This window comes from Corylus avellana, chromosome 7, assembly GCF_965113065.1.
Source record: "Corylus avellana chromosome 7, dhCorAvel1.hap1.2, whole genome shotgun sequence".
Lineage (NCBI taxonomy): Eukaryota > Viridiplantae > Streptophyta > Magnoliopsida > Fagales > Betulaceae > Corylus > Corylus avellana.
The window spans coordinates 22,239,529-22,259,654 of record NC_142496.1 but is presented as its reverse complement, the minus strand read 5'-3'; the positions used below and the strand labels follow the sequence as shown (position 1 = coordinate 22,259,654).

Genomic DNA, 20,126 nt, shown 5'->3' with positions numbered 1-20,126 from the left:
TGCTCAATACTAATAAACTTTCTAATTTATTAGTAACATAAACTAGTGTCACCGGCATGAACCACAGGTGACACCACAATGGGACTCCTCACAGTGTGTTTTCCATTCTCTTCAGCCCAAACAAGTTCACCAAATGAAGCTTCTCCCTCTGCATCCCCCCGGTAATTTATAATGATTCTGTATGCCTGCTTCTCATTCTCATTTCTGAAAACCAATTCCATAGGCAACACTTAACTTCAGAATTCTTTGGTGCCGTCACCATGGCCCTGTAAGTCGAGTTGCCACGTCCAACATTTGTTACAATCCTTCGAAACTGTTTTATCACCAACGTTGTTGTGTCACAATAGAAGACAACAAATGATGGGTAATTAAGATCAGGATTTGCTTTAATGCAATTGTAATCTGAGCCGGTGATGGTCATTATCTGCTGCAATTCAAGCTTTGTAGAGCATAGAAAATCCACATATTCCTGTGGTGTTATATCATAGATTAAACCCGGGTCAAATGCTTGAATCGGAGAAATCTGACCGGCTCCCATGGCTAAAGGAGAAGCAGGTCGAAGTTTGATGCTAGTGCTGTACTCTCTAATGGGGATTATAGTAGTATCAAATTGCTCTGCAGTTGTCATACTGGCAGACTTTATAGCTGCAGAACCCCAATCTGGGTGCAGGCGTTTCAAAAGCGCAGCCACCCCGGCAGCATGAGGGCAAGCAACAGATGTTCCATACCTGATATTATAATCGCTATGAAGAAAATCTGACTTGATTTGAGCTGTAGATGTTTCTGGCGTCCAAGCACCCAAAACAAGTGACCCAGGTGTCATAATATCAGGCTTCAAGATGCTTGGAATGCTCGATGAAGGACCCCTTGAAGCATAATTAGCCACAATTGGTGCAGGCTGTTTCCCCAAAAGAGTAAGTTGGAATGTCATGCTAGCCGAGGGTTCAGGGCCAAATTTAGTATAATTGAGCAAAACAGGTGCATCCTGTGATCTAATTACAAGACAAGCACAAGGAACACCCCCTGTCTCAAATAATCGGGAGTTGTCGGCAACTAATACAGCTCCCAGCAGGTTGGACTCAGTTATATAAGATATCTGAGAGGGAAGATATCCAACATTGCATATGATAATGCCGTGAGGGCTGCTAGATAGCAGCATGTTGTCGCATGCTGAGAGGTAAAAATTGTAAATCAATGGAAAGTTTTGCAATGAGGCATTACCTGGAAACATGGTCCATCCATCAATGACTAATCCATTTCCGAGAATCAATCTTCCTGTAAACAAACGATCGATGGAGCTCGCTGTGGCAGTTAAAACCCATGGAAATGCATTGTGTACAGTTCCTAGTGTTGGGCCTTTATTTCCTGCTGAAGCTGAAACCAGCACACCCTTGTTAATAGCAGCAAATGAAGCTATTGCAATTGGGTTGTTTTCCAATGGAATATCATCACTGCCATAAGATGTGCAAATTACATCAACACCATCTGCAATAGCCTTGTCAAGGCCAGCAAAAACATCAGAGATGTAACCTTTGTTTTCATCCCAGAAAACCTTGTAAATGGCAAGCCTAGCATGGGGCGCCATACCTTTTGCTATTCCTTCAGCATAACCAAAAAAAGAGACACCCTTTACGAAATTCCCAGCAGCTATAGAGGAAATATAAGTCCCATGTCCCATAGTGTCCCTAGCAGAGTTCATTGTAACTGGCTTGTGAGGATTTGCTATTATGAATCCCTTATTGAAATATCTAGCTCCTATAAGCTTATTGTTACACAAGGAGGAATTGAAACTTTGTCCTACCTCACATGTTCCATTCCACCTGGCTGGAACTTCCATGGAAATACCATCATCTTTAAAGCTCTCACTCTCTGGCCATATTCCAGAGTCAACAACACCAATAATAACATCTTTGCCAAAATTTGAAACAGACCATAGGCCAGTGTTAGGATTGGGGGAGATGAATTCAGGGGTATGGGTTGTATCCAGTGTGACAATCTGGTCTCTGTAAGCAGAAATAAAGCCTGGAGACTTCTTTACAGCCTGCAGTTCATCTGGAGAGAGGATAACACTAAAACCATGAAGAGCATGATCATAGGTATATATAAGGAATGATGAGGGTAAATGGGCAGCTAATGGAGCAGGATTTGCAGAGCTGAGAGAATCAATGATGGAGTGATACCAATTATGATAACTAGTAAAGGCTTTGGGCATATGAGACTTATCCATGTGGACAATATATGTATTTCTATTGATTGATGCTGATTTAGCATGGAAAAAGAGGAAAACCCACACTAGAACAAACAAGCATGACAGAGGAAACCTTTGAACAGACCCCATTCTTGCTTTAGCAACCAAAATTATTGCTTGCCTACACTTGAATAAAGGGTGTTTGATTTGCTTATGTTATTTATAGTGAGTAATTGGTGACGACAATACAGAAAATGAAAAGCAAAGATATATAATTTAAAAGCCAACCCCTTTTCCAAGTCAAATTGATCCTCTCTTTAGCATGTGGAAAGATTACTCTCTGAAGAAATCAACTTGCTAAGTCACATCAGAATGGGAAACTCAGAAACCTTTCCATTCATATAAAGGAAAGGCTAAACAGTTAAATTGTGAGACCTGAAAATCACCCTACTAGAATCTTGGCACTCTAAGAACGTTTAAAAATGCTATCTTAAGAATATATTGATATAACAAATTGTCCTTTACTCATTTATTAGAGCACTAGTAGCAGATACCATATATGCTATTTCATTTCATATGTTTAAGAAAGATTTTAAAAAAATCACAAAAACACACCAGAAGCTTTATATTTAACCTACACCAAGGGGTATCTACAATATTTCTCAATGTATTGGAAAACACTGTAGATACATAATGCTTTATTAAATTATAAACAAATCATTCTCTCTCCTCTCTCATCTCTCCTTCACGCATCCCCAACAATTCTCTCTCCTCTTTCATTCTCTTTGCGGCGTTGGAAACTTGGAACAGGTTGCAATGATTTTTTTTTTTTTAAAAAAAAGTATTTAATTGATATAGGAAAAAATAATAAAGATAAGAGTAAAAAATAGTATTTTATTGATATAGGGAAAAATAATGAAATATATTGTGAAGTGTTTTTTTATACTAAATTAAAAAGTAATTTTATTCCCTAAATTTAAGAAAAATTGTTGGGAAACTGCTACTAGTGCTTTAAGCTATCCAACATTTGAAAGGGTGGAATGACATTAAAAAAAAAAAAAAAAAACGTGGCTTTTGCAATAAAAATCCATACTTTATGTATGGGGATCTGGATCCTCTCCAGTCCAAAATGGACTGGAGAATTTCCAGTTAATAATGGCTAGGATTTGTTTAAAGAGATCCTGAAGCCATAAATAAAAAATTTGTCCCATTAATAAAAAAAATAAAAAATATTATTTTTATTCTAATTACTTATTTAATATTCTAACAAAAGAAACAAAAGAAACGTCATTTAAATTAAGCGTTATTGACTGACTCTTTTACTAAAATATTGCAATTCTTAAGAGTTTATTGTCCCCAAAGAAATTAGCACTATAAATAATTAATTAGTTTTGTTGAACGACTCTATAGGACGAGCAATACGTAGAAGAAATGATGTACAAACCAACTTGATACTACGAATTATTCTTCCACTTCTTTGTTTTGTTATTTTAACCAAATGACAAAATCTAGCAATTTCCATCCAACCTATGAACCTACGAAAACGTGTCTTCATGGCTTTATATTTAGGGTTTAATAAAATTTTGGTACATGTGATTAGGCCCAAAAATCGAATAGACTTCGCGGTTTCAAAAAGTGTTCCAAGTAGTACATATGAATATATATTGAAAAGACATCCCTTAGTACTTTCGTTCATGATCTGTTTAAATATTTAACGGATTTCTACGTTAGCACCTATAAAATGGTGACACATGTCCTAATGCTAAATCAGTAAACTAGATGATGTGGCAATATATCATAGGTGGTACGTATGCTTTTGATGCCACATATGCTGCAAAAAATAATAATAATAATAAAAAGAGAGAAATGTTAGAATCTAATAAAAACTCTATATTTTGCTCATAAAAGTCTATATGGCAAGATGCCACATCATCTTTTTTGTTGAAAGAAAAAGACAATAAAAAGAAGATGATGTAAGATCTTGCCACATAAATTTTTATGGGCAAAATATAGAATTTTTATTAGATTCTAGCATATCGGTAACCCCAATGAAAAAAAAAAAAAAAAAAAAAAGGAGAGTTGGGGTGGCTGCCCACCCCATTTTGGTTATAGGCCACCCCCATTTTAGCTAGGGGGTTGCTCAAGCCACCCACAATGGCCAGCCAAGGGGTGGCCGAACCACCCCCAAAAGCCTTAAGCCACCCCCGTTTGGCCTGGGGGTGGCCGAACCACCTTGATGACCGTTGAGGTGGTTCGGCCAACCCTAAAGACCAAATGAAAAAAAAATTAGAGTTTGCCTTTGGAGGTGACTCGACTACTCCTGTTTCTAGGGGTGGCTTCAACCACCCCAGGTCGGCCGGTTTGGGAGTGGTTCGGCCACCCCTAAGAGCCAAAAGGAAATATATATATATATATATATATATATATATATATATATATATATTATTTGGCCCTTGGGGTGGCCAAACCACTGTTAGGGCAAACGGGGGCGGCTCATTTTGCAAGTTGGGGGTGGCTTGAGCCACTCCCTAGCTAAAATGGGGGTGGCCGGCCACCCCCTATGACCAAAATGGTGTGGCTAGCCACCCCAACTCTCCAAATATATATATATACGGGGAAAAATATAATTTAGCCTCCCAAACTACCAAAAAATTATAATTTGGCCACTCTGTTAGTTAACATCGTAAAATTGGATGAAAAATACAAAATGACATCGCTTTTTAAGGTTAAGTTACTAAAATGCCCTTTCGAACATTATCACTTTTTGAACCAAAAGAACTCCTTTGGGAATTCTCACTCCGATTGCAGCAAACTTTTATGGGGTTTTTAAGAAATCGACAATCTCTTGAAAATCTTGCTTTGCTTCATCAACACCAGCAACATTGTCAAATGTCACTCCCGTCATGTTGGGTTCCATTTGAAATTTTGCTTTGCTCCTGTCGTACAGATGTTGTTATATGGGCATAAATTGTTAAATTTGGATCAAGTAAAACTCTACTATTTTGAAAAGAAACTAGCTTTTAGAGTGGATTGATAATTTTCTTTTAGTATTATACCTTCCGAGCCCAAACGACAAGTTGGGGCCTCCTGGAGTGTTTGTAGATGATGTTCTAAGCAGTAAAGAGCCAAGCAAAATCAATGGAAAAGCGAAATTCCCTAACAAATCGAGTATTGTAGGCCACTGGTTGATTTCCAAGGGATGAGCCGCAAAGTCTACATTCCTCTCTTCCATTTTCCTCAGCAATTCTTGTGGTAATCCGGGTAACTGAATTTTGACCATCTGGACTTTGTTTAGTATTGGATTGAAGATCTCAGTGATTGCAACAAGCCCATTCTCAAACAGGTCTACCTTCTTGCCCAGCTGCCCCATAGGCCATGGGGTGGTCACCCAGCCATCCCCATGGCTTGGGGGTGGCTCGAGCCACCCCCAAACCATCGTTGGTTTTTTTTTTTTTTTTTTTTTTTTTTTTTAAAACGACGTCGTTTTGGGGGCATTTTTTTAAGTTCATTTTTTTTTTAAAAAAAAATGATATTTTAGTAACTTAACATTGCCAAAACGACGTAGTATTGAATTTTTCATCCTATTTGACGGTAATGACTAACGGAGTGGCCAAATTGCAACTTGTTGGTAGTTTGAGGGGCTACTTTATCACTTTTAGAACATTAAGGGGCTAAATTAAAAATGGCTGGTAGTTTGAGGGGCTAAATTACATTTTTCCTATATATATATGGGAAAGTCCACATAACCCTCTCAAACTACCACTCAATTGACAATGTCCCCCCCAAACTTTCAATTGTGGCAATGTCCCCCCTCCAAACTACCAAAAATTGTCAATGTTCCCCCAATGACGAAATTACCCTCAGTAAAATTAAAAAAAAAAAACTAAAACTTCTAGAAAAAACCTAAAACTAACAAAAAAAAAAAAAATCCAAACGTTGGCCAATTTTTTTATTTTTTATTTTTTTAAAATCAATTTTATAAGAAAAAAATTAAAAATTTTCGATTTTTTTTTTTAATAAAAATTGAAAATTTTAGTTTTAGTTTTTTTTTTTAATTTTTTTTTATTTCTTATTTTTGTTCTATAATTTTATTTAAATAAAAATTTACGTTTAAAAAAAATAAAATTTTCGTTTAATAAAATGAAATTTTTTGTTTTTTTAAAACTAAATAAAAAATAGTTTTTTTAAAAAAATAAAAATTTCCGTTTTAAAAAAAATTAAAAATTTTTGTTGAAAAAAAATTGTTTTTTAAAAAAATATTATTTTTAAATTAAAGTTTTTCGTTTTTTTTTTTAAATCAATTTTTTTTTGAATTTATAGGGGTATTTTTGTCTTATTGTGAAATCTATAGGGGCATTTTTGTCTTATTGCTAGTCTTGGTGGGGACATTGACAATGTTTTGGTAGTTTGGAGGGGACATTGTCATAATTGAAAGTTTGGGGGGACATTGTCAATTGGGTGATAGTTTGAGGGGAGTATGTGGACTTTACCCACATAGTATTGAATTTTTCATCCTATTTGACGGTAATGACTAACGGAGTGGCCAAATTGCAACTTGTTGGTAGTTTGGGGGGCTACTTTATCACCTTTAAAACATTAAGGGGCTAAAATAAAAATGGCTGATAGTTTGAAGGGCTAAATTACATTTTTCCCATATATATATATATATATATATATATATATATATATATTAAGTTCGTTAATTGGAGTTATTATTATTATTATTTTTTTCAATTCTTATGTTTCAAAAATTTATTTTATTTTTATATTTTTTCATTATTTTATTATTTTTTTAAGAATATGTGGCATCCAAAACATAGATACTACCTATGATATAATGTCACGTTAGTCAATCTGCTGACTAGGCATTAATATGTGGCATCTGGGGACATGTGTCACCATTTTAAAAATGTTGAAATGTAGTTCCATTAAATTTTTGGACGAATCATGGACGAAAGTACTAAATATGTCTTTTTAATATTTACAGGTACCACTTGTGACACTTTTTGAAACCGAGAGGTCTGTTTGATTTTTTACCTAACCATAGGTACCAAAATTACATTTAACACTTATATTTATGATAAACACTAAATAAAACAACTTGGGAAATAGTTTTATGTATGCAAGAGGTATCAAAAGTTTGGATTGTGACATTTTAAAAAGTTAGTCTTTTATTGGATGGGTAGATTGTGCATCTTAATTTAGTATGGGTGGACTATAAAGATGTTCATGAGTGCTAAATTTCATATTAGTTATTGATTAGGTGAGACTGAGTTTTATAAATAATTAAAGGGAACTTGAATTGTAATTTGATTAATCTTTTTGGAATGACAGTGCACAAATATGACTAATGTTTTCTTTAAGTCGTTACAAATGATATCAGAACAATTTAGTAATATACCATGTGGCACTTGACTACTGATAACATAAAAAATAATAATAATAAAATATGGAATGCACCCACAAAAAAAAAAAAAAAAAAAGACTTTTGATACTCAATATACAGCTTGAAGCCATGGCAGGAAACCCATTTGTTCTTCAATTGGATCAAGACCCAAAATTTGCTTCCACTGTGATTGAGAGAAACACAGTGGAAGCACAATTGAGGACTAAGGGGCTTAATCCAAAGAGCCCTTTTGGTCTTTGCAATCATTTTTCTGAAGAGAAATGATAGAATCTAATAAAAATTTCATATTTACCCATAAAAGTCCATGTGGCAAGATGCCACATCATACTTTTGGTGAAAAGAAAAAGAAAAAATAAAAAGAAGATGTGGCATCTTGCAGCATGCAGCATGGATTTTTATGGACAAAATATGAAATTTTTATTAGATTCTAACATATCTATTTTCTTAAAACCTTTCACCATGATGTGGCATGACGTGGCATTTCAGCAAGACCACTAGTTAACTAGACATGCTGACCATATTATTTTTACACTCGCAGTCTTCTAATTGGGTATATATAACACATGACAACAACGTTAAAAAAATTTAATTAAAGGTTAACAATTCAAATATTAAGGAGCAATTAATAATTTTTAAACCTTATGGAGGGATTTGATAAAAATTTATACCTCAAGAAGATTTAGGAAAGTGTTTTGGTTCTCAACCCATAGAAACTTTTTTATATGGTTCCTTTTGACTATATGCAACTCAATGTCATCTGTTGTTTAATATCTTGGTGGTTAATTGTAATGTCTCGAGACATTAATTTATCGGTAATTAATTACTGGTGCATCTCTCCAGACTTATTTATACGGAGTAAATAAGTTCTAAAGGATATTGGGACCCTCCAGATAGCTTACAACGAAAGACTTGTCACTTATATAATAAGATTTATATCTAATTCTACATGTAAATAGTAACCAAAACAGTACTAAAACATCATAACCTAATTTAACATAACGGCGGCATCAAATGTCTCGGTCTTGGACCGATCATGAAGAAAAGGACAAAATATTACAACTCAAGTCTAAAAGTATCTCAAAGAGTTATACATCGAATACCAATCATCCTTAAATGTTAAATGGGAGTCAAGAATTTTCACATAATCGATCCGGTTCGCCTACTCCTGCAAATAAACAATCTGACATGGTAGGATTGTACTGGATATGATTCACCATCATCAAAAGGATGATGATCATACTTTATAATACAATACGTACAGAGGATCCTTATGCAATCATATCTACAGATAACCAAATTTAAATTAGGACACAAACTGCAAGAATGCCATTGCAGTAAGAAAAGAAGAGAGATACAATCATGTAAATTGTTCTAAAATTGAAACTTTTACTACCGACATAAAGTGGAACTTCTTGAATGGACCATAGGTGAAACAACAATGGGGCTTCTTACCATGTGGTTTCTATTTTCTTCGATCCAAACAAGTTCACCAAATGAAACATGGCTATTACGGTTGCCTTTGTAAGTTAAGTTAAGTGTGAATGATTGATTATCGTACTTATTTCCGAAGACCAATCTCGTCGGTGAGACTACAACTTGAGAATCCTCGGGTGCTCTCACCAAAGCATCGTAAGTTGCAGAGCCTTGTCCAACTTTAGTTACAATTCTATGGAATTCTTGTTCCCACACCTTCACAATATAAAACAACAAACGATGGATAATTTAGATCAGCATATGGAGTTTTGCAATCATATTCCGATCCGATAACGGCCTTAATATCCTTCATGTCAATATCCATGGAGCATAAGAAATTGACATAATCCTGTGGGGTTGCGTCATACATTAAACCCGGATCAAGTGCATGATTCGGCTGAATTGACCTGCTCCCATGGCTAAAGGCGAAGCAGGTTGAAGTTTATTGCCATTATCTCTAATTGGTTTGAAAGAGTTGTCAAATGGATTTGCGGTTGTCATAATAGCAGATTTAATAGCGGAAGGACTCCAATCTGGATGCATAGCTTTCAGAAGTGCAATCACGCCAGCAGCTTGAGGACAAGCACCAGATGTTCCACGCCATATATAATAGTCACTATAATATAAAATTGACCTAAATCGACCAATTGGTTTTTCTGGTATCCAAGCACCTAAAACCAACGACCCTGGCGCCATAATATCCGGCTTCAATATGCTCGGAAAGCTCTGCGACGGACCTCTTGAACCGTAGCTAGCCACAATTGGTGCAGGTTTTATCCCCAAAATGGTATGCTGGAAGGTGATGGTAGCACTGGGTCTAATATTGGTCTTTGCATAATTGATCACCAACGATGCATCCATTGAGTTAATTACAACACAAGGACAAAGAGGACCCCCAACTTCAAAAAACTTAGGATTATCAGCAATCAATACAGCTCCCTTCACATTCGATGTAGTAATTTGAGATATTTGAGAGTCGATAGATCCTATGTCATTACATATGATAATGCCATCTACTTTTCTAGACGAGAGCCTCTTGTCGCATGCTGAAAGGAAAACATTATACACCAATGGCAGGTCTTGCAATGGGGCGTTGCTTGGGGACATGGTCCATCCAATAATGGTTTCGCCGGTTCCAAGAGCCAGATGTCCGGCGAACCAACGATCCACGGATCCTGACGTGACGGTCAAGACCCAAGGAAACCCGTTGTGCACTGTCCCAAGGGCTGGGCCTTTATTTCCTGCTGAAGTTGAAACCAACACACCCTTCTTCACAGCACGAAATGAAGCTATTGCGATTGGATTAGTTTGTAATGGCATATCTTCGGGGCCCAAGGAGATGTTGATCACGTCAACGCCATCTGCAATAGCGTGGTCCATACCGGCAACAATGTCGGAGAAGCTAGCCTCTCCATCCCAACTGATCTTATAAATAGCCAGCCTCGCACGTGGTGCAACACCTTTTGCTGTTCCTTTAGCGTACCCAAAAGAAGAGACATCATCTACGTAATTCCCAGCGACTATAGAAGCAGCATAGGTCCCGTGCGCATCGGTGGCTCTAGCAGAATTCATGCCAATGATTAAGCCGGGATATTCCTTTTTGAGAGCATCGTTGAAGTACCTATTAGAATATAAATTAAAAGATTAAATTCATCTATACATTTTTAGAGCAGAAGTCTTGAATTGTTGGACCTCGATCACGTATAAAGGAGTGTAAAGAGGCTGGAGAGCTAAACATGAAAGATAGTGATAGAATATAAATTAAATGATTAAATCTATATATTGACTTAAACATTTGGAATAAGTTGTAATTTGAAAGTACCTAACTCCGATGAGCTTGAAATTGCACAAAGAGGAATTAAAACTTTCTCCTTCCTCACATTTTCCTTTCCACCTCGATGGATAATTGGCAGGAATTCCTTTGTCGTTAAAACTCTTATTCTCTGGCCATATACCAGAGTCAAGGACACCAACAATGATATCTTCACCGAAATTGGAATCAGGCCATAAGTCATCAGAATGATTGAGGGAGAGGAATTCAGGGGTATGGGTGCTGTCAAGCTTAATAATTTTATCTCTATAAGCTGAGATAAACCCTGGGGTTTTCTTCAAGGCCTCTAATTCATCTACGGAAAGAAAAACACTAAAACCATCAAGAGCATGATTGTAGGTGTATATAAGCGAGGTTGCAGAGGAGTGAGAGGACAGATGGCCGTCAAAATTTGCAGAGTTAAAGGAATCAACGATGGAGGAATACCAATTATCACGAGTGCTGAAGGCTTTAGGCATGAGAAAAGTATCCATGTGGACAATATACGTCCTCCTCTCTATTTGTGCTGTTTCTGCATGGAACAACGGAAAAAAGGGTAACGACGCAAGAAAGAATAAGCATGGAAGACATCCCATTATTACTCTTTCAACTGAAACTACTTCTGCTTAATTTCCTAATTAAGGGCTTTGTGATTTGTTTATATAGTGAAGTAATAAACATAACTTACAACAATAGGCCTTCGTTTAAAGTTGAATCTAATCGGTGCGATTGTTAGAATATTAGTTAAATTATTACATCACTCATTTCCTATCGACTTAAAGTATAGCCCAGCCCTAGATAGGATTACAAAGGTAGCTAGTAGGTGCCAAAATCTGTTTTCCACCGATCATTATTCTTATAAAGTTTAAAATGCCGTCTTAGGAGCATATGACGATCGACGGTGACATTGTCCTTATTTGCTAGCTTTTGTAGGACTAATTAAAATGAAAAGACAAACCCAATCAGCTAATTAATATTTAAAAAATAATAATTTAAATTAAGCTTTAATGACTCTTTTCTGTACTAACATATTGTCATTTAAAAAAATTTATTGTCCCCAAAGAAATTAACACACAAATAATTAATTAGTTTTGTTGAATGACTCTAGGACAAGCGATACCCTTTTGCTAAACATTTTTTTTTAAAAAAAAAAAACTGCTGGTGAAGACAATACAGAGAATGAAAGCAAAGATAATTGAAAAGTCGATCAACCCCTTTTGGAAGTCAAATTGAGCCTCACTTTTAACTTGTGGAAATATTACTTATTTGCCGTCAACCATAAAATCGTACGTGTTGAAAAAAAAAAACCATAAAACCATGTCACATCTAGAATAGGAAACTAAAAAGGCAAAACAAAGAAATGAGATCCTTTCATAGTATGAAGGGCCAATTAAATTACCCATTTGACTTAGCAAACTCAACCAAAAAAACAATAGGAAGAAAAAACCCTAAACCAAAACCAAAACACAAAGAAATGCATCCTTTCATAGTATGAAGGGCAAAAGAAAAGAGGCTCATTTCATGTATAGTCTATCAAGATCGAATTGGTTGAAAAAGTAATTAAAAATGTAGGGTACTATAACATTTATAACATGATTTAGGAAAATATCATATTTAGTTTCTACATTTTTGTTTGATTTGAGATTTAATCATTGGGTTTTAAATTTCAAGAATAATGTCTTTATGTTTTGCCTGTATTTAGATAGACCACTTTGTCACTTTACCGTTAAAGTTAATAGTTTGTCATCTGTTACACGTGTCTCATTTGACATGTGAGCATACAAGTAGTTACAGGTCACTACAAAAAAAAAAAAAAAACAACAACAACAACAAAGGACTCGATAACAAAAACCATCTTCTTCACCAACCCAATTTTTTAGCTTTGAGGCACAACCTTAAAACAACACATGTACGTCTAACATCTTTTCAATGTTAATGTTGCAAATGTCTATTTGTTTTTATTAGAAAATGAAGGATTGTTGATAATGCCAGGTCTGGTAGTTAAATCTTAGAAACAAGTTGCATCACAGGGCTAATAGAATCCACTCAAATTTAAACCTTATCATTTAAAAAAAAAAAAAAAAAAAAAAAATTCTAAGTTCTAGGGAATGAGTGGATGAGACTATTAACATACTCCCAAACTCATCTCAAAACAAATATTTTAACTCTTTAGACAGTTTAAATGTTCAATATAAGTCATAGATGCTACTATAGGTGAGGCTCAAGCGGCTCTTTTAGTTATTCAATTAGTAACTTCTCTTGAAGTGTACTCTCTCATCCTAGAAGGGGATGCCCTCAACAATATCATTCTTGCCATTCAAAACCCGGATCTCTTCAAGGATTGGAGCTTTGCTTCTATTATTTCGGATATCAACTTTTGCTTACTCTTTTTTCATAGCTAAAAAGTTAGTAGAGTTTCTAAAAGTGTTAATTTTCGAGTATACTTGTTAGCTAAATGAGCCGCCTCCAACCTATTGTTTAGAAGCATTTCCAATTGGTCTCCAATTCTTTCTTCCATTCAAATCAAGAATGGGGAAGAACCCCCTTTGTATGTAACTAGGGGTGTAAACGAGCCGAGCTTGAGCGAGCTTCCCTTGTTCAAGCTTGGCTCATTTAAATTTTACTCGAGCTCGAGCTCAATGGCGAGCCAAAAAAATCGAGCTCGAGCTAATAATAAGTCGAGCCGAGCCAGCTCGCGAGCTGGCTCTTATATTTAATGTTTTTGTTTTAAATAAATTTTTTAACTTCAAGTACTCTTAAACGGCTTAAGAAGTTAGTTTGCATATGAGTATTTGCTTAGCCTGGCTAGTCGAGTATAGAGCCTGAGTCAATACAGTAAGGCATTTGGTTTCAAAGAGAGAGGATATGCATCCTTTTATAGATAAGCAAACTTGGAGATTGATATTTTGTTAACAATGTGGGACAAGTTAACAGGTTGCATTCAGACTACATTGGGACAACGCCCCCTACAAAAAAATATTTTTTTAATGTCTCTCTCTCAATCCCCCTCACCAGTCACAACGGATCTTCCACCTGAACTCTCATTTCCCACTCTCTCACTCTCACTCACCAGACATGTAGTGATAATGTTTGGGTCTGTTTGATTCATCAATAGTTTATGCCTTTCGCAATTTCTCTCAATAGTTTCTGCTTGATTCTTCTTCCTTTCGTTTGGATCTGCTTTAATTGAATCGAGGCCCTTTTATTGATTGTTCTCTCTCTCTTTCATCACGAAGGATTTAGAATTTTTCATTCTCTAACGCTTAAATATAAATGCAATTTTAAGGTTTTAATAATTATGAGATTTATAATTAATTATCTATTACTTAGTGTGTGTATATATATATATATATATATATACACACACACTCAAGCTTATACGAGCTGTTCACGAGCTTAGCCGAGTCGAACCGAGCTTGCTTTGTTTAATATTCGAGCCAGAATTTGTGTTCATGAAGTGCTTCATTTAATATTCGAGTCGAGCTTATACGAGCCGAGCCCGAGTATGCGAGCCGAGCCCGAGTATGCGAGCCAAGCCCGAGCTTGCTCGCGAGACGCTTCGCTCACTTAACAGCCCTATATGTAACCCTCTCACTCCCTTTTATAGTAATGCAGGAAATATCCATGTTGGGATGACAAAGATGATGGTTTTTCCGTTTTTGCATGATCGTCTGTTGGGTCTTTCTCTCTTCTTTTATTTTATTTATTTATTTATTTATTATTTATTTATAAATGACTTGGCTTTTGCTAACATGGCATTGGTAGAATGCTGACTGTGTGAGACACATGTGACAAATGAAAAAAATGCTAACTTTGATGGCCGTCAAAATTTGCAGAGTTAAGGGAATCAACGGTGGAGGAATACCAATTATCACGAGTGCTGAAGGCTTTAGGCATGAGAGAAGTATCCATGTGGACAATATACGTCATCCTCTCTATTTGTGCTGTTTCTGCATGGAGCCACGGAAAAAACGTTAACGACACAAGAAAGATTAAGCATGGAAGACATCCCATTCTTACTCTTTCAACTCAAACTACTTTTGTTGCTTAATTTTCGTAATTAAGGGCTTTGTGATTTGTTTATATAGTGAAGTAATCAAAAGAAAAAAGAAAAACATAAATAATTGGCCGGTCATATTCTATTTGATCCAATCAGTTTCTTATCAACCAGAAAATTACATCATGATACGAAATTAGCCTAATTTAATATTGTTATTTGTGGCGCACGTTAATGATGTGGTGAATTACTATACTGATTTTTCTAAACCTCATTTTTTAATTATTTTATCAATATTCTAATTATGGAACCAGCTTTAGCCCTAGATAGGATTAAAGAGATAGGTGTAAAAATCTGCTCTCCACCTAAAAACAAAAGAATAATAGACACGCGATCTTAATTCAGCAGGATTAATGCGATTGGTGATTACAAGTTCAGGCATTTTTATTGGGGATTATCAATAACTAATTACAAGAGAAATTCATATAATTTGAAGAGAAGAAAGGGCATGTTTAAATATTTTTTACAAATTATGAATATATATTTTACTTAATTGCATCTCCAAAGGCCGTTCGTTAGGTGGTAAATTACAACATATCTCAAAGGTGGGGGGAGGGCGAAGGCTATTCTGAAGAATCTTGAAACACCCCAACTTGCAGAACTTAAAGTTACAAAATTCATTACATATTCTTCACAAGTATGTAGCAGTTGCTAATAAAAAGGAAAAAAATAAAAAAATAAAATACAAAATTAGTCTTGTTGGATATATCGATTTGCAATAAGTTCCATGTGGTATAAAAATGTTTTGAGGGCTTCTTATAGTATGTAAAATTAACTAAAACGTCTATGCGATCCGTCTAATTTTTTAACGGATACTGTCAAATGCAGCATTAGCACCAATCAACTTCACCCAAAACCATAACAATATATATATATATATATATAAACAATTGAAAAAAAAAAAAAATTGGAACATGGGTGATTAGGGGCGGAATTACCTTAGTAGTTGAGCGGTTTTTGGCAACCCAAAAAATTTTAAAACCTTTATAAAATTATTGTTTTTTATACCATGGCCCGAACAATGACAACTATTTCACCCCTAGATGATTTAACTTTCTACAGTTGTACATGTCTATAACAAACTAGAAAACTTTTGTATTCAAAATGAAAATTCCTTTTAAAGATGATTTTATAGATATATAACTTTTGTATTAAGTTATGACTTATTAGTATAAGAGTAAGTTTAAGATTTGTCTACTTTTATTTTACATAAGCACGCTCACACACATAAAAGAACTATATGTATCTATGTATTTATTTAAGTAGGTTCAGACATCCACACAAAAGATTCTGATCCTGCCCCTGGGAGTGGTTGAGCCACCTTTTACCCAATGTCTATGACGTTGCTAGGAAGGGAATTATGAGGGGATTAGAATTAGTATTGAAGTAGAATTTTAGTTAATAATGGTTATTCGTTATCAACTAGGATTAAGATTATGCAAAAATTCCTCGTCCGTCCCCACAAAGATGGTGTCATATGAGACAAAAAAAAAAAAAAAAAAAAAAAAAAAAACACTAGTAAAGACCGTGACAATGTGAAACATAAAAGATTTGCATGGTTCGAAATGTACAACTACAATCCACAACCCAAATGGTAATACCTTTCTTTCTTCACCTCTATTATATTCATCATATTCATTGAAAGGTTTATATAAGAACTATAGCGATCGAGACAAATATGATAACAATAGAACAAATTTTCCAAAAGGAATTGTTTGAGACGGCAGAAACTTCTTACATCCTATCTCTCTGACGGCAGCTTTTGGCTAAGACAAGTCTGATGAAGAGATCTTTCCAATCTGACTGGTATCAGACTGTAGCTGTAGCTTGCCATCACTAGCAATTTCCTTCATATTATGAAAAAGGAAAGAAAAAAATGAATTAATCCCAAAAATCTGACAATTTAGTTGCCTATCTTAATAGAATTACCTTGGAAGATGAATGATTCAATGGTTCATAATGTGCCTGAGCTGATTCTTCTTCAAAACCAAGTGAGGTTTCTGGAATGGTGATGTTCGTCACTGAAGGTATAACAAATGGCTGATTGGAGAGATTTAAAACAGATTCCCTGCAGTTTTCGTGATTCCCAGAAAATGTGCCTGTTCCTCTGCTCGAATTCGGATATCCATTTCCCTCATCAAAGCTGACTCCTGCCTGAGGCAACTGCATAGGCTGCTGTACTCCCAGCAAGAACATCGGGTGCAAACCCAATCCATTTCTCACTGCTAGCATCTATAAAACCAATCCAAATGACTAAGCATATTGACATTGTTGTGAACAATTGTAATACATTCCAGTTTCCACTCTTTCTGCATTTTGAGATGAAGGGAAGAAGAAAAGTTTACAGAGTGGAGCTATAATATCAATCTCAAGGTCGACAACCCAAATGCAAGGATCACATAAATCACTTGGACTATAAGAGGTAGCCATTCAAAGCTGAACAAATTGACCAGATAATCTTCGTTTGCAATTTTTTTCCCCTCTCTCTTGCTTCATAAATGATCATCAGAACACATAAGGAGAAGGAAGGTCAAAGAGAGAACAGGCACCCAGGCACTGACATAACCTCAGTAAGTATTCCAACTGCAACTATGCTTTACAGATTATCCAGAAACTAGGAGCTAACTAGCACTAAAATCTAGGAATTTTATTAGGGAACAGTGTCAACCCACTTAACTCTAGTGCTTTGCTTGCAGGAACACATTGGAAAAAGACTTCATGAAAATTCAAAGAAATTAACAGTGGAAAAGTACCATATATTAGAATCTTTTTTATAAAAAAGAAGAAAAAGGAAACATGCATCATTTAACTATAAAAAGAATGAGCATCACACGTGAATGTTCCATTCAAAATCATCTAATACATCATTCATGCAATTATCTCAAATTCTCCAAACTAATATTCCATTCAAAATTTTTATGTAATAGGTCAATCCATGGGGCAGGGGACTGAGGCAATGGGGTGTGTGGGGAATTAACAGAGTGACCCAAATCTAATTTCAAAATAACATTATAAGTCTATAACAGAATAGAATAATACTTTGGGATCTTAGGGGGCTTAAGGGTGCCATGCTCCTCAGCCCCCTGTCTCCACCACTGCTTGCTACATGGTCGATTTTAGTTTTGAAAAACTTGCTTCTGCAGAAGCAACCATTACATGGTTCAGTGCTTCAATGGGAGTACTAATTTCTTCAACGTTTTTCAATACTTATAATTCTGAGAATGAATCTAGACCACCAATGCAAAACATACTGTATGTTTTAGAAATTTTGCAAGATCAAAATAATACTCGCTTTCAAACCATCATCATCAAAAGCTCTTAATTTTTTGAAATTAAATAGAAAGCTAAATATGTCTTCATATACAATAAAGTGTTCAAACTTGCTATGAATTAAGAAATAGCTTCATCTACCATGTATATGAAATAATCAATGTTAAATATTCTTCAATTAACTGTGCATCAGACAATAAAGAGGAAAAAAAAAAACCTTACATAAACAGGTCAAAATGACAGACCCAAAACAGCATCGCCTGAAAGAGAAAACTCACCTGCACCTGAAGCTGAAGCTGCTTCAAATATTCGATCGCTTCATCCAGCATAGAAGCCTTATCCGTCTATCAAATAGAAAAAGGATAGGAAAAAAAAAATTCACCGAAGCAATCATTTGAAAAATCAACCTCATTAACAGTAGTAAATAGAGTACCTTATTAGAATTTGGAATTAGGTTCTGTAGCGCTTTCATTTTCTCATTAATCCTACTCCTCCTCCTCTGCCCACCAATCAACCAAATTAACACAACCCAGAAATCATAACTCCATATGTAAAAACATACACGCATAATAAACGAAAGATTATAGCATTGAGAGACAACCTTTTCTGACAAGTTATGGACCTCCGCAGCTCTGCTCCTCTTCGATGAAGAACGACGCGAAACTGATTTTGCTAAAACCTCTAACCCCTCGGAATCTTTCTGAGTGAACAAGAAGAATCCACTAACTCAAAATTTTCACTCAATTTAAGGGTTTAAAAAAAAAAAAAACGAAATTTTCAAATATTAAGTCTTTATTAGTTTTCCGTATAAATCAGACGCCCCAAATCTCAATTTCTCATCAGCCAAACAGAAATCGGAAAATTTAAATACCTCGCTATCACAACTCAACTCGTCGAGATAATTCTCAGGCGAAACTCTCCTCTCGTTTGCATCAGAATCCACAACACCGGCCGAATAAAACGAGTTCTGAGCGCAGGCTTTCACCTCGGCCTCAAAAGAGTAGCCGGGATCGGTGACATTGACACCGCACGACGATTCAACAGCGGCACCCGAGTTCCCGTCTCTGACTTGGCATTCCCACTCGGATCCGCCCGACCGCTGACAAATCTCCGCGGAGAACAGTCCGCATGGTGAAAATAGTGGAGGTGGTTGTGGCTCTGGCTCTGGTTGTGGTACAGAATGGTAAAGCATGGGCTTGTGGTGGAAGAATTGGTTAAGAAAGGTAGACATGTCTTGCATCTCCGGAGCGACCGGAGACGGAGCTGTTCCGTGCAGATCCTCCGCCGGAAAGGACGAAGAACAATCAGGTACTAAATTTATTGTCCGCATCTTCTTTCTGCGCAGAAGTGTTAAGAGAGGGTTTAACGTTTAAATCTTTAGAGTCAGAACGCCGTCGCATTAAGTTTAATAATTCTCCCGCCTTAATCACCTCACTGGGATTTTCTTTTTCTTTTTTTTTTCTTTTTTTCTTTTTTTTCTCTCTCTCTCTCTCTCTCTCTCTTTTATTGAATGTTGGTTTGTTATTGGTCATCTCGAGGTGAAAGAAGTCAAACATGTCATATCATCCACCGCCTTATCCAACCAAACATCACCTAAGCCTGAAAGCAGAATTTATTATCAGACAAAAAGTGCAAATCCCGAGGTCCCTTTTTAGTGGTCGCGTGTCAGGTTAGCTAGCACGTTTCCTATGCCTACGTGCTTTTTCAGTTTTTATTTTTATTTATTTTTTATTCTTTGGCTTAAAATACGAATTCGGACATAAGATTAAAATCTCAAACAATTAATTAGGAAAGTTTTTGTAAAAATATTTATATGAGATTTATTTATTTTTAATAAATTTTGAGTTGTGTAATTACGTATTCAGACATGTGAGTTTTATATGATTTTTCTTGCACTTGTCACCTATCTAATAGTTAATTA

The 20,126-nt window shown here is 35.6% G+C and overlaps 2 protein-coding genes and 1 pseudogene across 2 annotated transcripts; all 3 read right to left on the bottom strand.

Annotated features, from left to right (window-relative positions):
• Positions 1-29: 29 nt before the first annotated feature.
• LOC132185087 (subtilisin-like protease SBT3 pseudogene) lies at positions 30-2,338 on the bottom strand (annotated as a pseudogene).
• A 5,345-nt stretch (positions 2,339-7,683) lies between these two features.
• On the bottom strand, positions 7,684-11,474 carry LOC132185088 (subtilisin-like protease SBT3). The gene is made up of 4 exons (XM_088518563.1): positions 10,891-11,474; positions 9,444-10,689; positions 9,048-9,284; positions 7,684-7,758 (listed from the first exon to the last, which is right to left on the bottom strand). Exons 1-4 carry the CDS (start codon positions 11,472-11,474, stop codon positions 7,684-7,686), a joined length of 2,142 nt encoding a protein of 713 aa, XP_088374689.1.
• A 4,997-nt stretch (positions 11,475-16,471) lies between these two features.
• Positions 16,472-19,600, bottom strand: LOC132183702 (uncharacterized). The gene is made up of 6 exons (XM_059597089.2): positions 19,077-19,600; positions 18,807-18,905; positions 18,639-18,704; positions 18,484-18,549; positions 16,865-17,167; positions 16,472-16,782 (listed from the first exon to the last, which is right to left on the bottom strand). The coding sequence occupies exons 1-6, from the start codon at positions 19,533-19,535 to the stop codon at positions 16,702-16,704; spliced, it is 1,074 nt and encodes a 357-aa protein (XP_059453072.2). The 5' UTR covers positions 19,536-19,600; the 3' UTR covers positions 16,472-16,701.
• Between the last annotated feature and the right edge of the window lie 526 nt (positions 19,601-20,126).